Raw genomic sequence first — 21,784 nt, 5'->3', positions numbered from 1 at the left:
CTAGCTAGGTACTCAACTCTGTAGTATTTCTTAAGCCAATATTTTAATAAAAATAGCTTGCATGACGCCTACCTGAGATATGCTCACGTACCTTGTCCTGCTTTGTATACATATATGCTCGCTTCAATCATAAATGATGTAATTAAGCTGCTTTATTTCTAGGATTCCTACCGGTCAAAACTTTTTTATAACAATTCTACTAACAACATATAAATGTTTAGATAGAATATCAACAATGTAAGAGTGATGGTAGTAGAATTATTTATTCGTAATTTGCTTATTTTGAATATTAATTTCATAAAAATTGCTAGCCAAATTCTATCTTGCAGACTAAGCCAACGCTTCGAGGCAGCTTATAATATTTATGATCAAATAGGAATTAAGTTTGAACGGGACTGCAAATGAGCACACGTGAAAAGTGTATACACCAATATAAAATGACGGCTGCTAAGTGTTTGATTTCAAAGATGCTAGAAAGGGAGTCTCTCCCATTGCCGCTGAACTCCTCCAGTTGTTCTAAGTCAAACTACCTTATGTTTTACCAACTTTATATAAAAAGATCATCAATATTTATGATGCCAAATTCGTATCCTTAGATTAGATCCATCGTGAATTCTCATAGTGCACTTATTTGGTTTCATAGATATTGATACTTTCTCTTTAAAGTTGGTCAAACTTAAAATAGTTTGATTTAGGAAGCTCTAGAAGTTGGTCAAGCCAAACTAAACCAAGGTGAGGCACTCAGAAGTGCATCCAAACAGTATATACTGGAGAGAAAAATCTAGGACTCTGCTAGGTACTGTATTTTTTTTTCTTGAATACGCAGCTCTCTGCTGCGTATCATTATATTGAAAAAAAATAACTAAGTACTGTATATTGGACTTCAAAGGAGCCAGCAAGGGAATCTGTGGCGGCGGCATTGCCGTTATTGTTCTAGAATAACGTAACTTATTATCTGCCGCCACCCAACTGCTTATTTCTTAATTTGCGGCCAGCACCGACCAAGTGCCCAAGTTGATCCTGATGACAAGTGATCAGTATGGTGAATTGGTGAGCCGATACGAGGCAACAGCGGCGTGAATTGAACTCAATCTAGCCGTGCACACCGAAAGGAAATTTGTGGTAAAGCATTGCCGGCATTTCTAACTCAGCTGGCACATGAAACAGAAAGAAAAGATTTGCTATGGCTGCAAATCAACAAAACCCACGAGATCCAAAATCATCAGGTAATATAAAGCAGTAAAAAAATTGAAAAGGAAAAGCAGTAAAAACTCAGCCTACAGTTTTGGAGACTGCTACTTCATGCTTGCACCTGACAGTAATTAGAAACAATCCTCTTGTGATTCTTCAAGCTTTGATAAGATATAAGAAGATTTCATGCTGCTCGTGGAAAATACTTCTCTTTTCTCTCTCTCTCTCTCTTTTTTTTTTCGAAAAGACTCTCTCTTTTTTCAACAGCACTAACAAAGACCATGACCCGCAACATGAATATGATCAGTCTTCCACACGGCGGCGTGTGGTCCGCGATCGGCACAGCTTCCGTTGAAAACCAAACAGGGAAAAGCAAAGAAAGTCTACAGGCAAGTCATTCAGAGGTAGAACGAGCTTAGCCGCCGCGTCGAAAGCAGCGCAGCCTAGCCGACTAGCCGTCGCTATGCCAGCCACAGCGATTAGCCGGCCGGCGGCCGCAAAGAAGGAGCACGCGGCGGCGACCCCAACTGGGTCTGGGTGGGCATGCACGGCGGAGCCAGGAGGCTCTGACGAAGCTTCCTCCCGGGCAGCAATTGCTTGTCCGCGCGCGACACCCCTTTCCCTGTCAGCATCGGTCACTAATACGTATTGGACACAGTACTTGTGATGGGCCGGAATCACAACGATCAAAATGATGCCGCAAAAACATGCGGCACGCAGCCCATTATGATTATGTTAAGCAATCAGGCCAGGCCAGACCAACAGCGAGCGCTCGGCCATGGCCCGAGCTTGGCCATGCCCGTGGCAAGCCATGGACAGAGAGGGTGTTATGAGGCATGAGCTTCCCGTCATCCTGTGCAAACCAAACTACTAATTCAAGCGTCGTTTTTCACGAGGGCAAACCACTTTTCATCTCTTCCACACACCCTACCCTTTAATTTTTACTTATTCGACCCCATTTCTGTTCTACCTTTTTATGGCAGACAAAGCGGTGGTGATGAAATCAGATATTCTATTGAAGAGAATCGGATACTGCTTCTTCGATTCAACTCTGCGCTACGGACTAACATATTCAACGCTACGCAGATGCCCAATCTCAAAGCACCCACACTGATTTACCTGTCTTCATGACATATGCATGGGCACATTTGAGTATCTTCCTTCCTTTTCTTCTACGACATAAAGATGCACAGCTCTTCTGCGTATTCAAGAGAAGGAAACAAAAAGTATCTTTCTAAGTTATGAATGGAAACATGCATGGGACAATACATAAGTAACTTGGATGATCATCATCCTTTATGGTGTTACAAGTCTACATACTCCACCAGTGAAAAACAATATTGAATGATTTGACTACACATCCATTCTAAGATAGTAACATTCATTTTAGTTTTGGCACTGACCGACCGATGGCATCCAGTATATATGCAGCGTCACTTTGCATAAAGGATGCGGAATGCCCTTGCCAACTGCATCATATATCTACATGTAACTAAGGACGCGTACGACAGCAAACAATGCTACCGATCACGCACCTATAGGTGCCAAATTGCTGATAACTTTCTCCTTCAACCGTGATCCCTGGGAAGCGAAAACCATTAGCTGCCTTTTTGCTCTCAACTTGTGAGAAACAAGTGTCTGGCTAATAACTGCCAATGGATCGAATCGGCTAACTTTAATTTTTCCTACATACAAAAAAAAAAATCATTGATTTCGTGGCTGTCGCGCCAAGTTGTGAAACATGTGGTGGAATATATACAAATTGACCTGCCAAATTAAATAACTTTTGCGGTAAAAAGGATGGATTTTGTTCGCTCTCAAGAATGAGCGTAGCTATAGCTAGCTAGGAACTAATAAATTTGTGAACAAGTTGAAATTGCCGCACTACCCTTCGAGTAACGTTTTAGTATGACCAGGCGTAGTAGGACCCTTTGTCCCTTGTCGCCACCGGGCTAGGCAGAAGCAGATTCGTCTTTGCACTTGCCGAGCGGTCGTATAGGGCTCGACCAGACGCATATATTAGCCATTTGCGTGTACAGCATCTCTTGTTAGCCGAGTGTGGGGTAGTTTGTGCTACTGGAGATCACGCGATCATGTCAAAAAAGTAAAGACAACGCCAAGTTCATAAGCATAGAGTGCTGTAACTTTTGTTTTTAGATAATGGAAAATGCTCTGGCTTCTCCTCCTCTTCATGGAAGAGGAATCAGTCCAAAATCTTAGCGTAGCGCAAGGATCTATATATATGCATCTCAAACTCCATGCGTTCTCACTGCACCCCTCCAGCCCAGCTCACTTCACTCCTGAGCTTGATCGCCCCTTTGCTAGCCTAGCCTAGCCTAGCTAGCCGATTGGAAGCACACTCATCATATGGAGGCGGTGGTGGCGAGGCTGGCCTCGGAGAGCGCGGTGGTGGTGTTCAGCGTGAGCTCGTGCGGCATGTGCCACGCCGTGAAGCGGCTCCTCCGCGGGCTGGGCGCCAGCCCCGCGGTGCACGAGCTCGACGAGGACCCCCGCGGCAGGGAGATCGAGCGCGCGCTCGCCGGCATCGCCGGTCGCCGGGGCGGCCCCGCGCCCGTGCCGGCCGTGTTCATCGGCGGCGCCTACGTCGGGCCCATGGAGGCGGTCATGTCGCTCCACCTCGGCGGCCGGCTCGTGCCGATGCTCCGTTCCGCAGGGGCGATCTGGCTATGATATGATCAATCGTCGAATCATCAATTCGGGCTAATCAGAGCGAAGGCCAGTGTTGTTCATCAATAATCGTCATGATCGTAATAATCCTGATTGCCCTAGCTAATAGAGCTGTAATATGTTTGCACCAAACTCCAAGGCAGATCTCGTTAGAATCAGCAGTATGACAAAGATTAGCAACTAGTACTAATTGTTAATTGAGGCTGCCGGATCGTCCGGTACTTTGGACATCATCTCCGATCATTTGAACTCTCTAGAATTATTCTATCTCTGAATTTTTTTTATGACTCGCACTTGCAAGGATTTAAAAAAACAGTATCATCCGGTGCCATGGATTAATTTAAACACCAAGAAAGTAAGAGGCATGTTCCGGTGATTGGAAGATACCAATGATACTTTTTTCTCTAATTTTTCCTAACCGTTGATCTGAGACAGATTAATTAAAGAAGCTGAAAAATAATTAAAGGATATTTAAGTCATTGCCTATTTTCCTGTAACCCATCTACACGCGCTGAAAAAAAAAACAAACTCCCATGTCTCCACGCACACGCCGACCCTGTTTCCCTGCTCCTCCGAGCGTCCGCCGCCTCCCTCGCCACGCTTGTAGGATTGGCTGCCGCTGTCCTTATTTGCATCCTTTCGGTAAAAGCTTCTCTTGTTCTTAGACGTGATTTGCATTGCATCGTATATACAAATCACATCAACAGAGCCAGAGAAACTTATGGTAACCAAGTTACTTCATGGATGCAGCGCTGACACTCACACCTGCAATTTTGAAGCACAGGCCACCGTGCTATCTCCGTAATACGGAGGAAGCTAGCTTAACTCCGGCCGGAAATTCAGAACTGACCACGCGGCGACGACACATAGCGTTGCGCACGGCCGCCCCCTACTTCCCTCTTCTTGCGGTTCTCGACGACGACGAAGAAGGCGAGCGTGGCGACAGAGAAGGCCGAGAACACTCCGGCGGCGACCTCGATGGATGCGTGGATGCCTGTGATGTCGGCAACGTCGAAGACGGCGGTGGGGCCAGTCTGGCCGTAGGCCACCTGCGTGACTGAGGCGTCGAGCGCGTAGGCGCGCACGTAGGAGCCCGTGGGGATGTCGCAGGCGACGGTGTACTCGAAGCTGCCGCGGGCGCCGGCGGCGTAGGCCTGCTGGGTGCCCTTGAACCGGCACGTCTTGTCCTTGCTCAAGTCGTCGTTGGACTTCAACGTATGGGAATTAAAGCTTTTCTGGGCAAATTTTAATATCATATGATTTTACCGATTACCCTTTACTGGATTAAAATATTTAAATTAAAATAGGTACCGGTCTCACTATATTTTGCACTGGTCCACCAGTATAGTACTTCTCAGTACCTTTTCTTTGGTACCTCCTATGTTTTGACGTGGCTTCTATTTTTTTCAACCACCGTAAAATTTCTCAGAAAGTAAAGGTCAATAGGATTTTGGACGGATGGATTTGGCTAGTCTGTACCCTAGAGCACCGAGTAATACGAAGTAATTTTGGAGTGACGAATACTTGAATAGCTAAATAAAAATATGCACGGTGGAATATGGAGTGGTTAACGGGATAACATGCACGGTGGAATATGGAGTGGTTGACGGGATGCTCTGGCTATGGAGTAGTCTGTTTGGCTGGGCTCCAGCCAGTTTCGGCTCCATCTGACGCATGTACAGTACTGTTCATTAAAACTTATTTTCTCTCTTCTTATCCTCTCTTTTATAAAATATCAAAAACTAATGGAGTCATAAATTATGGCTCCTCCGGCTCCGGCTGCTCTGACGCAGCGGTGGAGCCGGAGCCAGCTGAAGCCGACCACCTGACACTGGTTAAAAAATCTGCATGCGTGGCTGTCAGTGTGTAGCGGTGAACCACAGGGTCTACAAGAACAATAATCTATTCAGACGTTATTTGGTCTCTTCAGACCTTAATTTTTTTGAACTTAAAGGAGTAGAAGATGGCTTCTTACAGTAATTGTGATTATATAAGATCCAAACTCTTATAAACGGATACATTAAAACACTAAGGGCGTGATTGGTTACCTGGTTGCCACTAGCCTGGGTGGCACCAAGGAACCAGGTTCCCTTCAACCAGGTTTAAGGCATGCAACCTGGGTTGATTGGTTGCCTGGTTCCCACCGAACTGGATGAGCAGAGACGATGATTGGTTACCTGGTTGCATCCCAGATTCAAAAAACTAGATGCAAGAACGGTGATTGGTTGCCTGCATCGCACGTAAATCCCATCACCAGAACCAGATGATGGTGAGGTTACCAGCACCCGAAGCACACAAGGTTGAACACCATGATCACAATCAGGCAGTGGTGAGGTTACCACCATAGCGCACACACACTGGAAGCAATTTGTATCACAGAGGCATCATTGGCTGATGGCATATGCTCGGTCTTAGTTATATTCAGTTAAAATCAACAATAACTGAGAAGAAATAACTAGGTGCCCAAATCAGTTAATTAATGACAAGCTGAATCTGAGAAATTTAGTAAAAAAAATGTCCATTACACACACTGGGGAGCAATATGTATAAAAGAAGCATCATTGGCTGATGGCATGTGCTCAGACTTAAACATATTGAGTTAAAATCAATAGGAATAGGAACTGTGAAATTGAGTAACCAGGTAACCAATCAGACCACATATAGAAGCATTGTCCAGCAAAACACAACAGACCACGGGTGAAAACAAGAGAACACAACAGAAAAGCATCCATCATCATAGCATTATGCCATCAGCCTCAATTTACAGTGAGGATTCAATCAACAGATAAGTAAGCACAAGAGTAGAGCATGCCTTTACATAGTAGGGCAACAAAAATAGCAAACTCATCATCATAGCAGATGCCATCAGCCTCAGTTGAGAGTGAGGATCCAGCAACCTCACATGACAAAGAATGAATCAATTAGCAGGTGACAGATAGGAAAATAGAAGAAAAGAAGTATGAAGTACATCATAGAACATCATTGGCAATAGCTATACACCTCAGAATGTGTAGCATCAACAAAATAATAACATCATTGGCAATAGATAGATGCTCAGTTTAGGTATAGTTCAATACAATAGCATAACTCGAATAACAATACATCATTGGCAATAGATATATGCTCAGATTAGAGTCCAACATCAAAGTGGTTGATCCAATACATTCACTACATCATAGTAAGAGGATAGAGACTTGTTACTATATATATGAGTCTCTATCTAGTTATAGCAGGATCACATCAACCACATAGAAGAAATGGAAAGATGTGACCAGCTGCACAAAAGAATGCAGGGTCAGTACCTCTGCACAAAATAGGTTAGCAAAAGGAGGTCCTACTGGACAAAGGATCAACCAGCAATAAGAAAACTATCAGATACTAGTTGTTGTTGTTGTAGTAGTGCTTAGCTAAGAAGGTCCTCAGCCACAGCACACGATGAGCATCAGACATTAGCAGGTATGCAGCCCCAAGAGCATTGTTGTCTGCCAGATGGGAGTAGGCCACAATCAGAGCTTCATCAGTGAAGCCAGGGACAAACATCACAGCAGAGTAGAGGTCAGCAGGGACAACTTCAGTCTTTGTTTCTCTGATAGCATCAGCCACATTGTTCACAGCAGTTGTCATCCCAGACAGGACAGTGATATCCTCATCAGAGAGCATTGCCCTCTTCCTCTTGCTGCCCACTCCACTGCCATTAGGCTCTTGCTACTTGCTACTAGCCTCCTGGTGCTTGCTGCTACTGCCCCCAGCATCCTGCTTAGCTACCTCCTCAAACTCTTTGGCAGGCTCATCAATTTTTTGAGAACTCTCAGCCCAGTCAGATGGAGAACCCAAAGGTTGGCTAGAACCCATGGCAAACTTGCCTGTGGCACAGCCATTGTCAAATATGATCTCCATTTGCTGGTAGTTCTCTATTGGCTTGTTCAGAAGGTCAGCATCTTCAGGGTGAGCCTAAAATGCAATGCAATTTTAGAAATTAGCTAATATTTAAGAGAAGAAGGTGAAAATGATATGCACTATGGCTAACACCTTTACATGACCATTATAGTGCTCATCCTCCAAGGAAATCATGAAGGTCTCCTCATCCCATAAAGCTCCACTAAGCTCTCTCAGCTTGGTCACTCTCATCCATTTTTTCCTCCATGTGCGCAAGTGGTTATACACTTGAGTAGAGGTTACATTGTTCCCTGTGAACTCCTGAAGGTCCCTAGCAACTTTGTTCAAGTGAACCTCCTTGAACCCCTTATCTGTTCTAACCCCAGTGGAAATGACTTCACAGAACCGGCGCAAGATAAAGGAGGATGTGACACTAGTCCACCTCATAGAATTCCTTTGCTGCCTGGCTCGAGGGGCAGCACGAGGAGGAGGGGCAACAGCAGCAACAGCAGGGGCAACAACAGCAGGAGGAGGGGCAGGACCACCAGAAGGATTAGGAGCAGAATTAGCAACAACTAGGGCATTGGAATAGCTACCATACAGCTCCATAAACTCTCTTTCCTCTTGAACATCCATGCCCTAGTACCAATATTTGACAACAGTATATAAGACAAACATCATAGCATATATCTATTGCCTCAGTTATTATAAACAAAACAACATCATAGCATATATCTATTGCCTCAGTTATTATAAACAAAACAATATCATAGCATATATCTATTGCCTCAGTTATTATAAACAAAACAACATCATAGCATATATATATTGCCTCAGTTATTGTAAAAAACAACATCATAGCAGTGTGCATGTGGCTCAGATCATATACAAAATCATGTATAAACATCACAGCAGTGTCCCTGTGGCTAGAATCATGTAAAAAAACCAGCATCATAGTAGTCTGCATGTGGCTTAGAAGATGTACAGAAAAAAGACATCACAACAGTCTGCCAATTACCTCAGAACAAGTAAAAAGAAACAACATCATAGCAGTGTGCTAATTGCCTCAGAACAAGTAAAAAAGAAACATCATAGCAGTGTGCCATTGCCTCAAAACAAGTAAAAATGAAACATCATGGCAATGTGCCATTGCCTCAGAACAAAGTACAAACAACATTATAGCAATGTGCCATTGCCTCAGAAAAGATACAAATAATAAACACCATAGCAGTGTTATTACAGTACACATACAACACAAATCCATGTCTTCATATATGACAGTGCCCCCTGTTAGCCCACATGAGATTAGCTATTTCATCCCTAATAGATGCCCAGTCACTATTATCTTCTACTTGAACACCACCAACATTGGAACCAATGCTATTAGGAGCCCAAGCCTCCTCAAGGGGAACCACTTCATCTACACCATAGTTCAGGATCCAATTATATAAAATGCAGCATGCTAGCACCAATTTCACTTGTGTCTTGAAGGGGTGAAAGGGTTTGTTGTCCAGGATCCTAAACCTATTTTTTATTGCCCCAAAAGCCCTCTCAACTGTGACTCTTAAGCTTGAATGCCTGAGGTTGAACAATTCCCTTGCATTGGTTGGATAGTTTCTACCACCATATTCATTGAGATGGTACCTAGTGCCTCTGAAGGGAGGAAGGAATCCAGGGCGGCATGCATAACCAGCATCAACTAGATAGAATTTACCTAAAAATAATATAAGTATTAGTACTATTGTATTAGTTGTGTCATTTTAATTAATATGACTTCATATTATACCTTGTGGGACAACTAACCCATCCTGCCTCTCTAGAGCATCAGCAAGGATGGTGGCATCATGTGCAGACCCCTCCCAGCCAGCTAGGACATAGGTGAACTTTAAATCGAAATCAACTGCAGCAAGTATATTTTGAGTTGTTTGATGTTTTCTTCCCCTAAATGCAGCTTGAATTCTTTGTGGCACCTTAGCCAGGATATGGGTTCCATCTATTGCCCCAATACAGTCCTACAAACTCAGTTGTTGTTTGGATTAGTTGAGATAACAACCATTGATTTGTTATATGTAAATAAATATGTTATATACCTTAAAATATGGATACCACCTATGGTTGTTCCTGATCTTAAGTGGAGTAGCATTGGTGGGAGGCTTAATCATCTCTTCTCTTAGTTCCCCAATTGCATACAAAACCTCTTTAAAATATCTGCTAACAGTCTCTACAGACCTTCTCCAATTTTGGTGGATGACTCTAAATCGCTGGTTATGTCCCACAACATGGAGAAACATTGCAACTTGTTCTTCTACACAACTATGTAGGCTATCCCTAAGTAGGTGTCTCTCTCTAAGCAGGTTACAAAGCTGAAAAAAGGGTGCTCTTCTCATGCGAAGCATGTTTACACACTCCACATCATTGCAGTTATAAATCAAGTTCAAGTTCCTCCTCCTCTCCTCGTCCATGGCACTAAGAGGTGCATAACTAATACTAGGGCGAGACTGTTGGCCACACAAGAACCGACTAAACATGAATGCATGAATGGCAGCTACTAAAGCAGCAGCCTGAATGATAAGCTTGCGCCTCATTTCTCCATTATCCATCTATAAGCAAATAACATGTAACAACACTTAGCACAGTATAGTAACTCTACATCATAGACAACAGCACACTGCTAAGCTAAAGCACTCATCATCATAGGCATCATAGGCAAGGGCACACGGCTCAGTTGATGCACTAAACATCACAGACACATAGCACATAGCTCAGTTAAATAGGACTGTAAATAATCAAACCCAAAGTCATCATAGGCAAGACTCAAAGGGAATAGAGCTCAGATAAGTAACAATAAACAAGATAGCCACAACAGATAACTCAGTTAAGTAGTAGCAAAGAAGCATATACCTCTAAACATCACAGCCACAGGGACATAGCTCAGATAAGAAGCAATAGGAAACAAGCATATAGCATTAAACATCACATCCACAAGCACATAACTCAGATATGTAGCAAAAGTAAACAAGCATATAGAACTAAACATCACGGCCACATGCACATAGCTCAGATAAGTAGCTAGCACAAAGAATCACAGTTGCAGAGGAAGGGGTACCAGACACCTTGCAGCAACCAGGCAAAGAGCACACACACAGATCGAAAGGGGGACCAAAACAGGGATTAGCTTACACAAATCGAAGGAAGGAGAGGGGAAGATAGATACAGAGGGGGGGGACAGATCGAAGAGGGAACGCCACATCTCGGCGATTGAGGGGGGAATACTTGCCTCGATGAACAGAGATTCGCCCAGCAATCGCAGCTACAGAGAGGATAGGGAGGAAACAAGTCAGATCTCGGCAACCATAGGGAGAGAAGAGGATGAGAGCAGAGAGATTCACCTGGAGCTCAAGCGGCGGAAATGGCAGCGCGCGGGGGCGGCGTCGGGGGTGTCTTATAGCGGAGGCGAACGGCGCGCAAACCCTAGCCCTTGCCGCACGCGCGAACGCGCGAGGATGGAAATGGCGCGAAAGGGGGGGAGCGGTAACCCTAGCCCATGGCGGGAGCGCGCGCCTGGACACCCGCGACCACCGCCGCCTGCCTCGGCCCGCCCGCCCTCGCATCGCCGCCACCAGGTTCGGGGAAAACGGGTTTCATTTCTGCATCGCGGGGACCTGGGTGGGAGGGGAGGTATGCATCGCGCGAGCCTGGTTCAGAGGCCCAACCAGGTAACCAATCGTCGGGAGCCCGCATCGCGCGAACCTGATTGGGCTATAACTAGGTAACCAATCACGCCCTAAATGGCCACTCGCACTCACACGCCTGCCTCCGGACCTTAATTGGATTCGATCCAACTCGATGCATCTCAGCTGGGAACTGTCACTACTCAGTAACCATGGCATGGAACACGAGCTGAATTAATCAAATCAGGTAAAAGTAGTGAAGCAGCCGCAACCAAACAGATCGCGCGCGCTTACTCAGTATAGCACGCGTCAAGCCCAGGGGCAACCGCTGGCTATAGGAACGCGACGCTCGCCGTCGGCAAGATCTCCGCCAGATTCTTAAAAAAGAAAACAATGGTAATCACTTGATTAAAATTGTGGCGCTGGATGATTAGGCCGACGACGGCCGTATTTTTGACAACTTAGTCTTTTTTTAAAAAAATATATACATTTGGACCTCTAAAGGAACTAAATTCATTTTTGGATGTAGAGATCGGCGCCATAATCCGTGGCGTCCATTTTTGGATCCAGGCGTCGGCGGCATGATCCATAGCGCCGACCCCCGTACCAGGCTTCCGACAGGCCTTCTGAGCTGGAGGCGATGTGGCAAAGAGCTTGGCGCCGTAGATCTTCACGCCGAGCTCGACGCCACCGGTCACGGCGCCGAGCTCGGCGTCAAGATCTGTGGCGCCGAGCTCTTGGCCTATACACGCCGAGCCGCCGGCCGCGCCACCCCCGTCTCGCCCGTTCTCTCCGTTTTCTGCTCCGGTCGCCGCCGCGCCACACCAGCCGCCACGTCGCCGCCTGCGCGCAGCACCTGCGGCGACCCTCCTCCGCGTGCTCGCTCCGGTCGACCCCGCGCCTCCGCTCGGCGTGCCTCCTGCTCCCGCGGTCTGCCCCCCGCGCCGCCGTCGCTGCGGCGGAGCAGGCCGGCGCGCCGCACCGTCCTCCTCTCTCTCCGCGCTCTCTCTCGCTCGCGTGCAGCCCGGCCGCCGCTCGCCGGCCGCGCACCAGGCCGGCGCTCGCCGCCCCGCCTCCACCGGTTCAAGGCCGTCGCCTTCCGCGCTGCGAGTGAGCGAGTCCGAGCACGGCTTCGCTTCGAGAGGCGCACGCCGCGCCACGGCGAATCACTCCCTACTCCGCAGGCATCGCGCGGGGCTCGTCGACGCCGACTACTGGCGGGGAACGCCCCGCCCGCGCCCCGTCCTCGACTGGTAAGCGGTGACTGGCGCGTTCCATCAAGCACGAACGCAATGCTCGCTCGGAATCATCGAGCCATCGTTGAGGCGTTTCACCGAACACCGTGCTTGCATCGCAGGTACCTGAAGAGAGTGGATGAAGTGGTGCCTGAAGCGAGGGATATATGTGCTCCAGGTTTGTCTTCCCAGTGCAAGAAGGAATCTATAAATGCTGATGATTCCTTAGTTGTTAGTAATTATTTGCAATAAAATAAATAAATTAGGATGTGATGAGCTTTGCTGCTTATGTCTGTCTGAATGAAAGTTTTGGTATTTAGTGTTTGCTATTGAGTGCTGATGATTCCGTAGTTTACTGCTCACCCTTGACACCCCTCACTTGTATGGTTTCTTTTTAGGATGCTTAGCTGACTTACGAGCTAGCTACCCGTCCAGAAACTGGAGGTGTTATCAACGTTGATATACCATCAGGCACCCAGGCGGGAGCTTTTTCTCGGCCTGAAATTGGAGTGTCATGGCATCTTTTGTAGTGTCGTTCATTACCATTTTGGCATGATAGTAACACAATCCTGGGCAATAGTGTTTTTGTTCTTTTACACAATTTTCTGTGCAAATACAATGGAAAACAGGATTTTCTTACTGTAAAGCATCTCTGTATGTGTTATGTATGAGGCTCCTTCAATCATTGAAACTTTCGCCATTTTTGCTAACAAAAAACTATCCAAAGGGGAAACCTTTAGTTTTTCAAATACGACAGAGCTCGAAAAGTCGTCCATCCGCAGCTGGTCTGTTAATGCAGCGATGACAACAAAGATATGTCGGCACAAGCCTCTGTTTTATGATGACATGAGCATTAACATGGTCAATGACATCAGGGTTAACATGCATGTAAAACGAGCTGCAAACTGTGGCCACCATGTGACCATAATGCTTGATCACAAATTATTGCTGCAACAAGACAGGCATAAACATACGAATAAGATGCGTCATTAGCAGACTAATATTTCCCACATCAATTTGCACGCAGGTGCCCTCGCAGGATCACAAACACTGGGAATCCCTTTTACATGCATCAACCCCAAACCCAACTGCTGAACACAAAGTCTGAAGACTTGACACCATCAACCAACTTTGGCTTAAGTACCTAGTCATGGGCGGAGCTGGTGGGTGGACAGGGTGGGCCGCGGCCCACCCTGAGTTTGGGCCAAGCGACTTGGATTTTTTTTAGAAACCGACTTGGAGTTGGATCGGGACTCTGGCCAGCACAGGCAGGCGATCGGGATTCCGTTGCCGATTTGCAATGCGAGTGACTCCGACCCGCCAGGCGCCAAACTCCACGAAATTGATTAGCGATCGCGACCCATTCCCTGCCGCCATGTCTGCCGCAACTCCTCCCGGCTCCCTCGACCCTCCGCAGATCTGTGAGGGCATGAGGCCTGCTGCCACTGCTTCTCACGGTATGATTCCCAATTGTTTGATCCCCAATTGTTTGATCACCGATCTGCAGTGAGTTCGCAATTGTTTGATCCCCAATGAGCCAATTCCCATAGTATGTTATAATTTTATATAATCGCTAATTGAAATATTATTCTATTATTTTGTAGATCAGTGTATAAACTATGAAGAGAGATGTGAATATTGCATCTATGTTTCAAAAATTTGCAGCAAAAAAAATTTCTTCATCTTCGCTTATTTCAAGATCAAGTGAAGACAACACTAATGTAGCGGAAGAAGAAACGGCACCGCCATCACCACCGCCATCGCCGCCACCGGCACTGCCACCATCGCCACCGCCGCCACCGCCGGTTTTTGATCCGGATCGTCTTCCACGAGATCCCACAGAAAGGTTGCCCATTGTAAGTTATCCTATCAATGACCAAGATGCAGTTCGTAGAGCGTATATCATGAAAGGTCCGTTTCAACCTTATGCACATGAATTTAAGAAAAGAAAAATTGGTACTAGAGATCGATGGTTCAACCTTCTATGGTTTTAGAAATATTATTGGATTGAGTATAGCATTAAGAATGATACTGCATTTTGCTTTGTGTGCTTCTTGTTCAAGAAAGGAGGGAAAGATAGTCCGTTTACTGTAGGTGGATGGAGAAATTGGAATAGAGATGATGCATTAGATAAACATGTGGGTGATGTTGGTAGTGCGCACAATGCAACCCAAGAGAGGTATAACTCTTATTTGACTCCTGCCATAGCAATTGATAATAGAATTGTGAGAGTGACTAATGAGGAGAAACAGCTTTACAAAATCAGATTGACTTATTCACTAATGAGGAGAAACGGCTTTACAAAATCAGATTGACTTATTCACTTAGATATTCTAAATGCACTATCTCTTGTTAGCGTGGCAAAGAATAGAATTCAACAATTGAGGTCTGATGGGTGGAATGGATTTCTTCAAAAGGTTACTTTATTTTGTAAAAAACATGGCATACATGTTCCTGCAATGGATGATGGTTATGTGCCTTTAGGAAGATCAGCTCGGTTTATTCCAATCCAAACAAATGATGATCACTTTAGAAGAGAAGTATATATTGGCATCATTGATCGAATTAGTCAAGAGCTTGATACCCGATTTGATGAGGTTAATATGGAGTTGCTCTCTTATATGGCAGCCTTGAATCCTTCAAACTGATTTGCCTCATTTGATTCTGTCAAGGTACTTAGGCTTGCTGAATTTTATCCCAATAATTTTTCGGCCTCGGACTTGCTAAGACTTGAAATGCAACTTCAGAACTATATTGATGACATGAGAAGAGAAGATAGCTTCCAAGGCATAAAAAGTATTGTTGACCTCTCAGTTAAGCTTGTTCAAATAAATAGGCATAATGTATATGATTTGGTATACTTGCTTATCAAATTGGTATTGATTTTACCGGTGGCAACGGCGGGTGTTGAAAGAGCATTTTCGGCAATGAATTTTATCAAGAATAAGTTGAGAAATCGGATGAGTGATAGTCTTTTGGATGATTGTCTACTCACTTTCATTGAGCGAGATATTTTCTTGACGGTGAAGGAAGATGATATTATTGATACTTTTATAGCCATTAGAAGACGGAGGCCCAACAAAGAGAAATAGTTTTTTATAAGATATTATGTATTTATTATATAGTCATATATTGTAAGCTCATATTTGACATTTGTTATAGTGAATAAAGAGAAAAAAATTTATCGGCCCACCCTGTCTCTCAATCCTAGCTCCGCCACTGTACCTAGTGGGAGCTGGACTTAACATGGATCACAAAAGAGGCCCTATCGTTGGCACCATCTGCTGCTTCTGTTAGTTCTTGAGGAAGTGAGGGTTTAGGCAGGCAGGCAATCACAGGTGTGCCGGGCTCTGATATCGCCGGACAATCGTTGGGGCGGTGAGGCGAAGCACGTTGGGGCGCGTGAAAGCGACTCCTGCTGGAGCATGTCCGTCACTCCGTCCCGTCTCCCTCGCTCGGTGGCTGGCCATCAAAGAAGCGTTATGCTGACAGCGCCGAGGCTGCGAGGACCGCGGCGAGGCAGGTCCATGCGGCGGCGCCGGTGGCAGCCGAGGCATCGGGGAGCGAGTAGAGGCGGAGGCGGGGGCGGCAAGCGCCGGCCGGGCTGCGCACGCGGAGGAGAAGGCGGGCGGCGAGCGGCGGCCTGGTTGCGCGGCCAGCTAGCGGCGCCCTGCTTGCGCACGTGGAGGAGGAGGAGGAAGCGGGGGCGGCGAGAGCCGGCCGGATGCGCGGCCCGCGAGCGGCGGCCAGGCTGCACGCTCGCGAGAGAGCGGAGAGAGAGGAGGACGGCGCGGGGAGAGAAGGCGCCGCGGGGTACATGGCTGCTACCTCGGCGCTATGATCCGTGGCGCCGAGGTTGGCACCGTGGATCTAGGCGTCGAGGCAGCTGCCAGGTATCCGCCACCTGAGTAGCGTTGTCTCGTGGCGTCAAGACGTGTTACCTCGGCGTCGTGATTTATCGCGTCGAGATGTGTTATCTCGGCGCCGTGAGTCATGCGCCGACCCTAGGATCAAAAATAGATTTAGTTCGCATAGGGGTCCAAATGCAAATATGTTTAAAAAAAGTAAATTGCAAAAATTTCGGCTGATGACGGCGCAAAATGAGAAATTGAAGAGGTGAAAATGCATGACAAAATTAAGCCTGTCAGATTAATTAATTCGAGCGTGGGTGAGGTCTATATATATACAGAGTCAGGTGGACGCGGCCATGCAATGCAATCATCTCCAAGCTAAACCTGCCAGCAACGTAGTTGGCGCGAGGATCAGTCCAGCAGCTAGTGCTCCGCCTGATCGGAGCCATGGGTACCTGCGACCCCGCTGCTGTCGCTCCGGCGCCGGAAGAGGCGGAGCTGTCGGCCGCCGCCGGAGGCCGGAGCACGAGAGACGGAGCCCCGGCCTTGCAGGCTTACACCCCAAGCCCCTAGGGCGACTTCTTCCTCAGCCACCAGCCATGCACTCCATCGCAGCTCCTGTGCATGAAGGAGAGGGCCCGGCTCAAGGAGGAGGAGGTAAGACAGATCGTGCGTGACACCTTCGCCTCCTCTTCAGACATGGATCTCAAGCTGGAGCTCGTCGACACGCTGCAACGGATCGGAGTGGCCTACCGCTACGGAGAGGAAATCGACGAGTTGCTGCGCGCTGTTCATCGCGACGCCCAGCATCAAGAAGGCGGCCGTGACGACGAGCTCTACGTTACCTCGCTGCGGTTCTATTTGCTCAGGGAGCATGGCTACAGCGTCTCCTCTGGTAATTATTCTAAGTTTCTAAACTAGGCAGCAACATCTATCAACAACCTAACTCACCCGTAATACCATTTGAGATTCATTAACATGAATACGTATGTAGATGTATTCATAAAGTTCAGAGATGACCAAGGAAACTTTGCAAGTGCTGGCGTGAACGGCCTGCTGATGCTATACGACGCCGCACACCTCAGAACTCGCGGGGAAGAGGTACTTGACAGCGCCGTCACTTTCACCAAGATCCGCCTCCAATCCGTGATGGATTCTTTGGAGCCAGAGCTGGCAAAAGAGGTGCGGTGTACACTGGACACGCCGCGGTGCAGGAGGGTTCAAAGAGTGGAGGCAAGGCGCTACATCTCGGTGTACGAGCAGAAAGCAGCTGCGCGCAGTGATTCTGGAACTCGCAAAGCTGGACTACAACATTCTGCAAGCTCTCTACTGTGACGAGTTGAGATCTCTAACAATGTAAGAAACAGACATTATCATTATTAATAGTTTGCAAAGTGAGATTAGTGGTAATTCACTTGAATTAATCAATTGCAAGTTAACAATGTCGCCGCGTATATGCGTGGTAATTCTGCAGATGGTGGAAGGATCTCCGGTCACGGGCAGACCTGAGATTTGCACTGGAAAGAGTGGTGGAGATGTACTTTTGGATGCCGGGGGTTGTGTATGAGCCTCCGTACTCGACTACTCGTATTCACGGATACTCTTGACCAAGTTCTTCAAACTTGTGTCATTGATAGATGACTTCTGCGACAGCTATAGCACCACGGAAGAAAGCGAGAAGTTCACTATGGCTATTGAAAGGTTAAGTTCGCCTCCATGATCACTTCCTAAGATAGCAGCAGATGCAATATAATGCCCAAAAAATTGGCCATCATAATTAAGAACACAAAATTGCATTTGCTTGGAATTTATGCAGACGGGATGAAGAGGATGCGGAGCTATTCCCAGCATACATGAAGGCGTTATACATCAACGTACTTCACGATATAAACGATATCATCCAGGAGCTAAAGCTTCAGAAAAACAGTCATGCTGAGTTGGTCAAAGAACTGGTAATTTTTTAATGTTCCAAACCTCAAGCAAAAAAAATAAGCACAGAAACATTTTTATTTTAGGTTGATTTTTTCATAAAAGTTTGTTCCATTTACATGTTTATAGTTCATTGATATCACCCAATGTTACCATGCCGAGGTGAAATGGCGCGATGAGGGCTACGTACCAGCAAAGGTTGAAGAGCACCTACAGCTTTCAGCCCCTAGCAGTGCTTGTATGCATATCACCAACCTCGCGTTCATTTCACTGGGAGATGTGGCGACCAGGGAGGACATCGACTGGGTTTCCTCCTATGCAAAAATCATTAGAGGTGTTTGTATTATCGCTCGCGTTAGTAACGACACAATGCCACATGAGGTGCCCACTCTATATATGTGTACATGAAAATTAAACATTTTCATAAGTGAACAACCCACTTATTCGATCCCTTTTCTCTTTTCTTTTTTCTCTCCTTTTTTTGAAGCGGGAACCAGCTTCGGAGCACGTGGTTTCCACGGTACAAACCTGCATGAAGGAGTACGGGTTCACCGTGGAGCAGGCAAAGGGAAAGCTTGGGGCGCTAATCGACGAAGCATGGATGGACATCGTCGAGGGATGTCTTGATGGGGGACACCCCATGGCGCTGTTGGAGAAGGTGGTCAACCTCGCGCGGGGAATGGATCACATGTACAAGCGCGACGATGCGTGCACCTTCCCGCTTGGCCTCAAGGACGCGATAGCATCAGCGTTCGTGGATTCCTTGTGAGAATCATCCATCTGCTGGTAGATGACGACGGCCCAGCATCAATTTTGGTAAAGTCCGTGCGAAGGTCACGTTGTTCTTGCCGACTTTGCCTCCGTGGCGTGTGATGTGTGTATGCCATTTATATGTATGTACTGCCTCTGCCTAAAAATAAGTGAAATTCAGGTTATGTACTGGACAAGTATGTATCTGCACTTATTTTAGTACGTAGGTAGTATATTGGTCTTATTCAAAGAAAGCAGATAATTATTTTTTCCTACATCTTTAACTTTATGGCTCATTTGATGAGGAAACCTATATACTCCCAGTTTTGCTAATGTTCAGCAACGTTGCGAGAGCGGATACTATATATGGTTTACTCTACCGGTAGGGGGGGGGGGGGGGAGAAATGCCGCTTGCGGATAGATGTGTTTCTCGTATTTACCATAGTTTTATGAGTGGTGGAGAAATATGAACAAAACTTTTGAAAACGTTTCTCACAGCTCGCTCAGTTATTATCCCGCTCCTCGAAGAATGATAGATGCTTCTTCTCAATTACAATTCACAAAGAAAATTCACTCTGAGCCGGAGACCGGACCTCGCAGCTAGCAGCGTATAAGGTCCCTTTGGATCCAATTGCTAATTTGTGAAAGTACTAAATTTTAGTACCAACTTATTCAAACGGGAGCGCTAATAGAATAAGCTAAACTTTAGTTGAGATTTAAAAACTTTAGCACGTGTATAAATGCTAATATATGCTAAAATTTAGTACTCAACTTTAGCTCCACACAACTTTACGGTGGCTGAACACTTCCATCAATCCAGCATCATGTCTAAATTGTCTAGCTATCGTGTCCCCACGCGGGGCTCACTTTTTATCTTGTCGATGAAATCACCCATTTGACTGATATATCGTGCTCAGGTGATGGTTACGATTTGAATGTTTCGTTGCAGGAGATCAGGTCGTACTACGATAGTGTCGTGTGCTGGTCGACCAAATCGCGGAAACGCGTGGATCGGAGCACGTCCTTTTTATACCCCAAGCCAGCCAGCTATAGGTCCTGTTTGGCACAGCTGAAACTTATTCAGAAGCCAGCTGGTGGCTAGCTGGCCCGAGAAGCAGCTGGTCACTGCCTTATTTGGTACAGCTGAAACTTGTTCATAAATTATTAACAATTAATATGTCATAAAATTAATTATAATTTACTCTTAAATAAGATAATGATACAATTAATCATACAATACAATTAATCATACTCTTAAATAAGATAATTATACAAGAGGCGCGGGGCGGAGGCGGAGGCCGAGGAGGGCGCGGGGGCGGAGGCGGAGGCGCGGGGGCGGGGCCAGCGCCGGGCGCGGGGGCGGAGGCCGGCCGGGGGCGGAGGCGGAGGCGCGGGGGCGGAGGCGGAGCGCAGGGGCGGAGGCGGAGGCGGGGGCGGAGGCGCGGGGGCGGGGGGCGGAGGCGGAGGCCGGCCGGGGGCGGAGGCGGAGGCGGAGCGCAGGGGCGGAGGCGGAGGCCGGGGGCGGAGGCGGAGCGCAGGGGCGAAGGCGGAGGCGGGGGCGGAGGCGCGGGGGCGGGGGGCGGAGGCGGAGGCGCGGGGCGGAGGCGGAGCGCAGGGGCGGAGGCGGAGGCCGAGGAGGGCGCGGGGGGCGGAGGCCGGCCGGGGGCGGAGGCGGAGGCGCGGGGGCGGGCGCGGGGGCGGGGGGCGGAGGCGCGGGGGCGGGGGGCGGAGGCGGAGGCGGGGGCGGGGGCCGAGGCCGGGGGCGGAGGCCGGCCGGGGGCGGAGGCGGAGCGCAGGGGCGGAGGCGGAGGCCGAGGAGGGCGCGGGGGCGGAGGCGGAGGCGGAGGCCGACGCGAGGGCGGAGGCGGAGGCGCGGCGGCGGGGGGCGGAGGCGGAGGCGCGGGGGCGGAGGCGGAGGCGGAGGCGGAGGCCGGGGGCCGGCGCCGGGGCGGGGGGCGGAGGCGGAGGCGCCGGGGGCGGAGGCGGAGGCCGGGGGCCGGCGCCGGGGCGGGGGGCGGAGGCCGGCGCGTGGGGCGGAAGCCGCACAGAAGCTGGTCCGCTCCCGCTGCTCACCGACGCGCGTTTTGTGAAAGAGGTGGATAAGCGCTACCGGGGCAAGTGGGGGAGAAGCCCAGCGTTTGGGCAGCCCACAGCTGAAACTTGATGAGAAGCTGGTGGACAAGCCGTGCCAAACAGGACCATAGTCCTCTGCTGCAGCTAGACATTTCCTCTTTCGTGCATCTCTCACTGAGCACCCGAGCCCGAGACTCGGACAGAACGACCGGAGGAAAACCAGTCGATGGATACGGGATGCAGAAACGCGCGGGTGTGGTGAGCGCGGCGCGGCGGCCGCCGTGCTCGGACTCGCCGCGGCCGTCCTGGGGTTCGCCGCAGAGTAGTTCAAGCACAAGGCAAGCTAGACGACGCCCGTGTCTACCATCGATCTCTGCTAGCTCCTCAATCCTCATCAAGTTCATTGTTGCTTGTGTCCGTCACCGAATCAGATCGCGTGACCGCGCAGGCTTTCGTGGGGCCCGACACGTTCCGCTGCGAGTACCGGCGTTCGGCTGCGGCAACGTCACCGCGCTGCTCT

At 48.1% G+C, this 21,784-nt stretch overlaps 3 protein-coding genes and 1 pseudogene across 3 annotated transcripts; 3 read left to right on the top strand and 1 right to left on the bottom strand.

Annotated features, from left to right (window-relative positions):
- Positions 1 to 3,492: 3,492 nt before the first annotated feature.
- On the top strand, positions 3,493 to 3,987 carry LOC112877598 (glutaredoxin-C5-like). The gene has a single exon (XM_025941938.1). The coding sequence runs from the start codon at positions 3,559 to 3,561 to the stop codon at positions 3,880 to 3,882; it is 324 nt and encodes a 107-aa protein (XP_025797723.1). The 5' UTR covers positions 3,493 to 3,558; the 3' UTR covers positions 3,883 to 3,987.
- Positions 3,988 to 4,718: 731 nt separating this feature from the next.
- On the bottom strand, positions 4,719 to 10,340 carry LOC112873303 (high-affinity nitrate transporter-activating protein 2.1-like). The gene is made up of 2 exons (XM_025936294.1): positions 10,196 to 10,340; positions 4,719 to 5,086 (listed from the first exon to the last, which is right to left on the bottom strand). Exons 1-2 carry the CDS (start codon positions 10,338 to 10,340, stop codon positions 4,719 to 4,721), a joined length of 513 nt encoding a protein of 170 aa, XP_025792079.1.
- Positions 10,341 to 11,036: 696 nt separating this feature from the next.
- Positions 11,037 to 13,300, top strand: LOC112873302 (actin cytoskeleton-regulatory complex protein PAN1-like). The gene is made up of 4 exons (XM_025936293.1): positions 11,037 to 11,192; positions 12,093 to 12,679; positions 12,784 to 12,839; positions 13,060 to 13,300. Exons 1-4 carry the CDS (start codon positions 11,037 to 11,039, stop codon positions 13,119 to 13,121), a joined length of 861 nt encoding a protein of 286 aa, XP_025792078.1. The 3' UTR covers positions 13,122 to 13,300.
- Positions 13,301 to 16,959: 3,659 nt separating this feature from the next.
- Positions 16,960 to 19,210, top strand: LOC112873301 (annotated as a pseudogene).
- The last annotated feature ends 2,574 nt before the right edge of the window (positions 19,211 to 21,784 follow it).

Source organism: Panicum hallii, chromosome 9 (assembly GCF_002211085.1).
Source record: "Panicum hallii strain FIL2 chromosome 9, PHallii_v3.1, whole genome shotgun sequence".
Taxonomy (NCBI): domain Eukaryota; kingdom Viridiplantae; phylum Streptophyta; class Magnoliopsida; order Poales; family Poaceae; genus Panicum; species Panicum hallii.
Note: the sequence above shows the minus strand (reverse complement) of the source record. Positions and strands in the feature narration are given on the sequence as shown.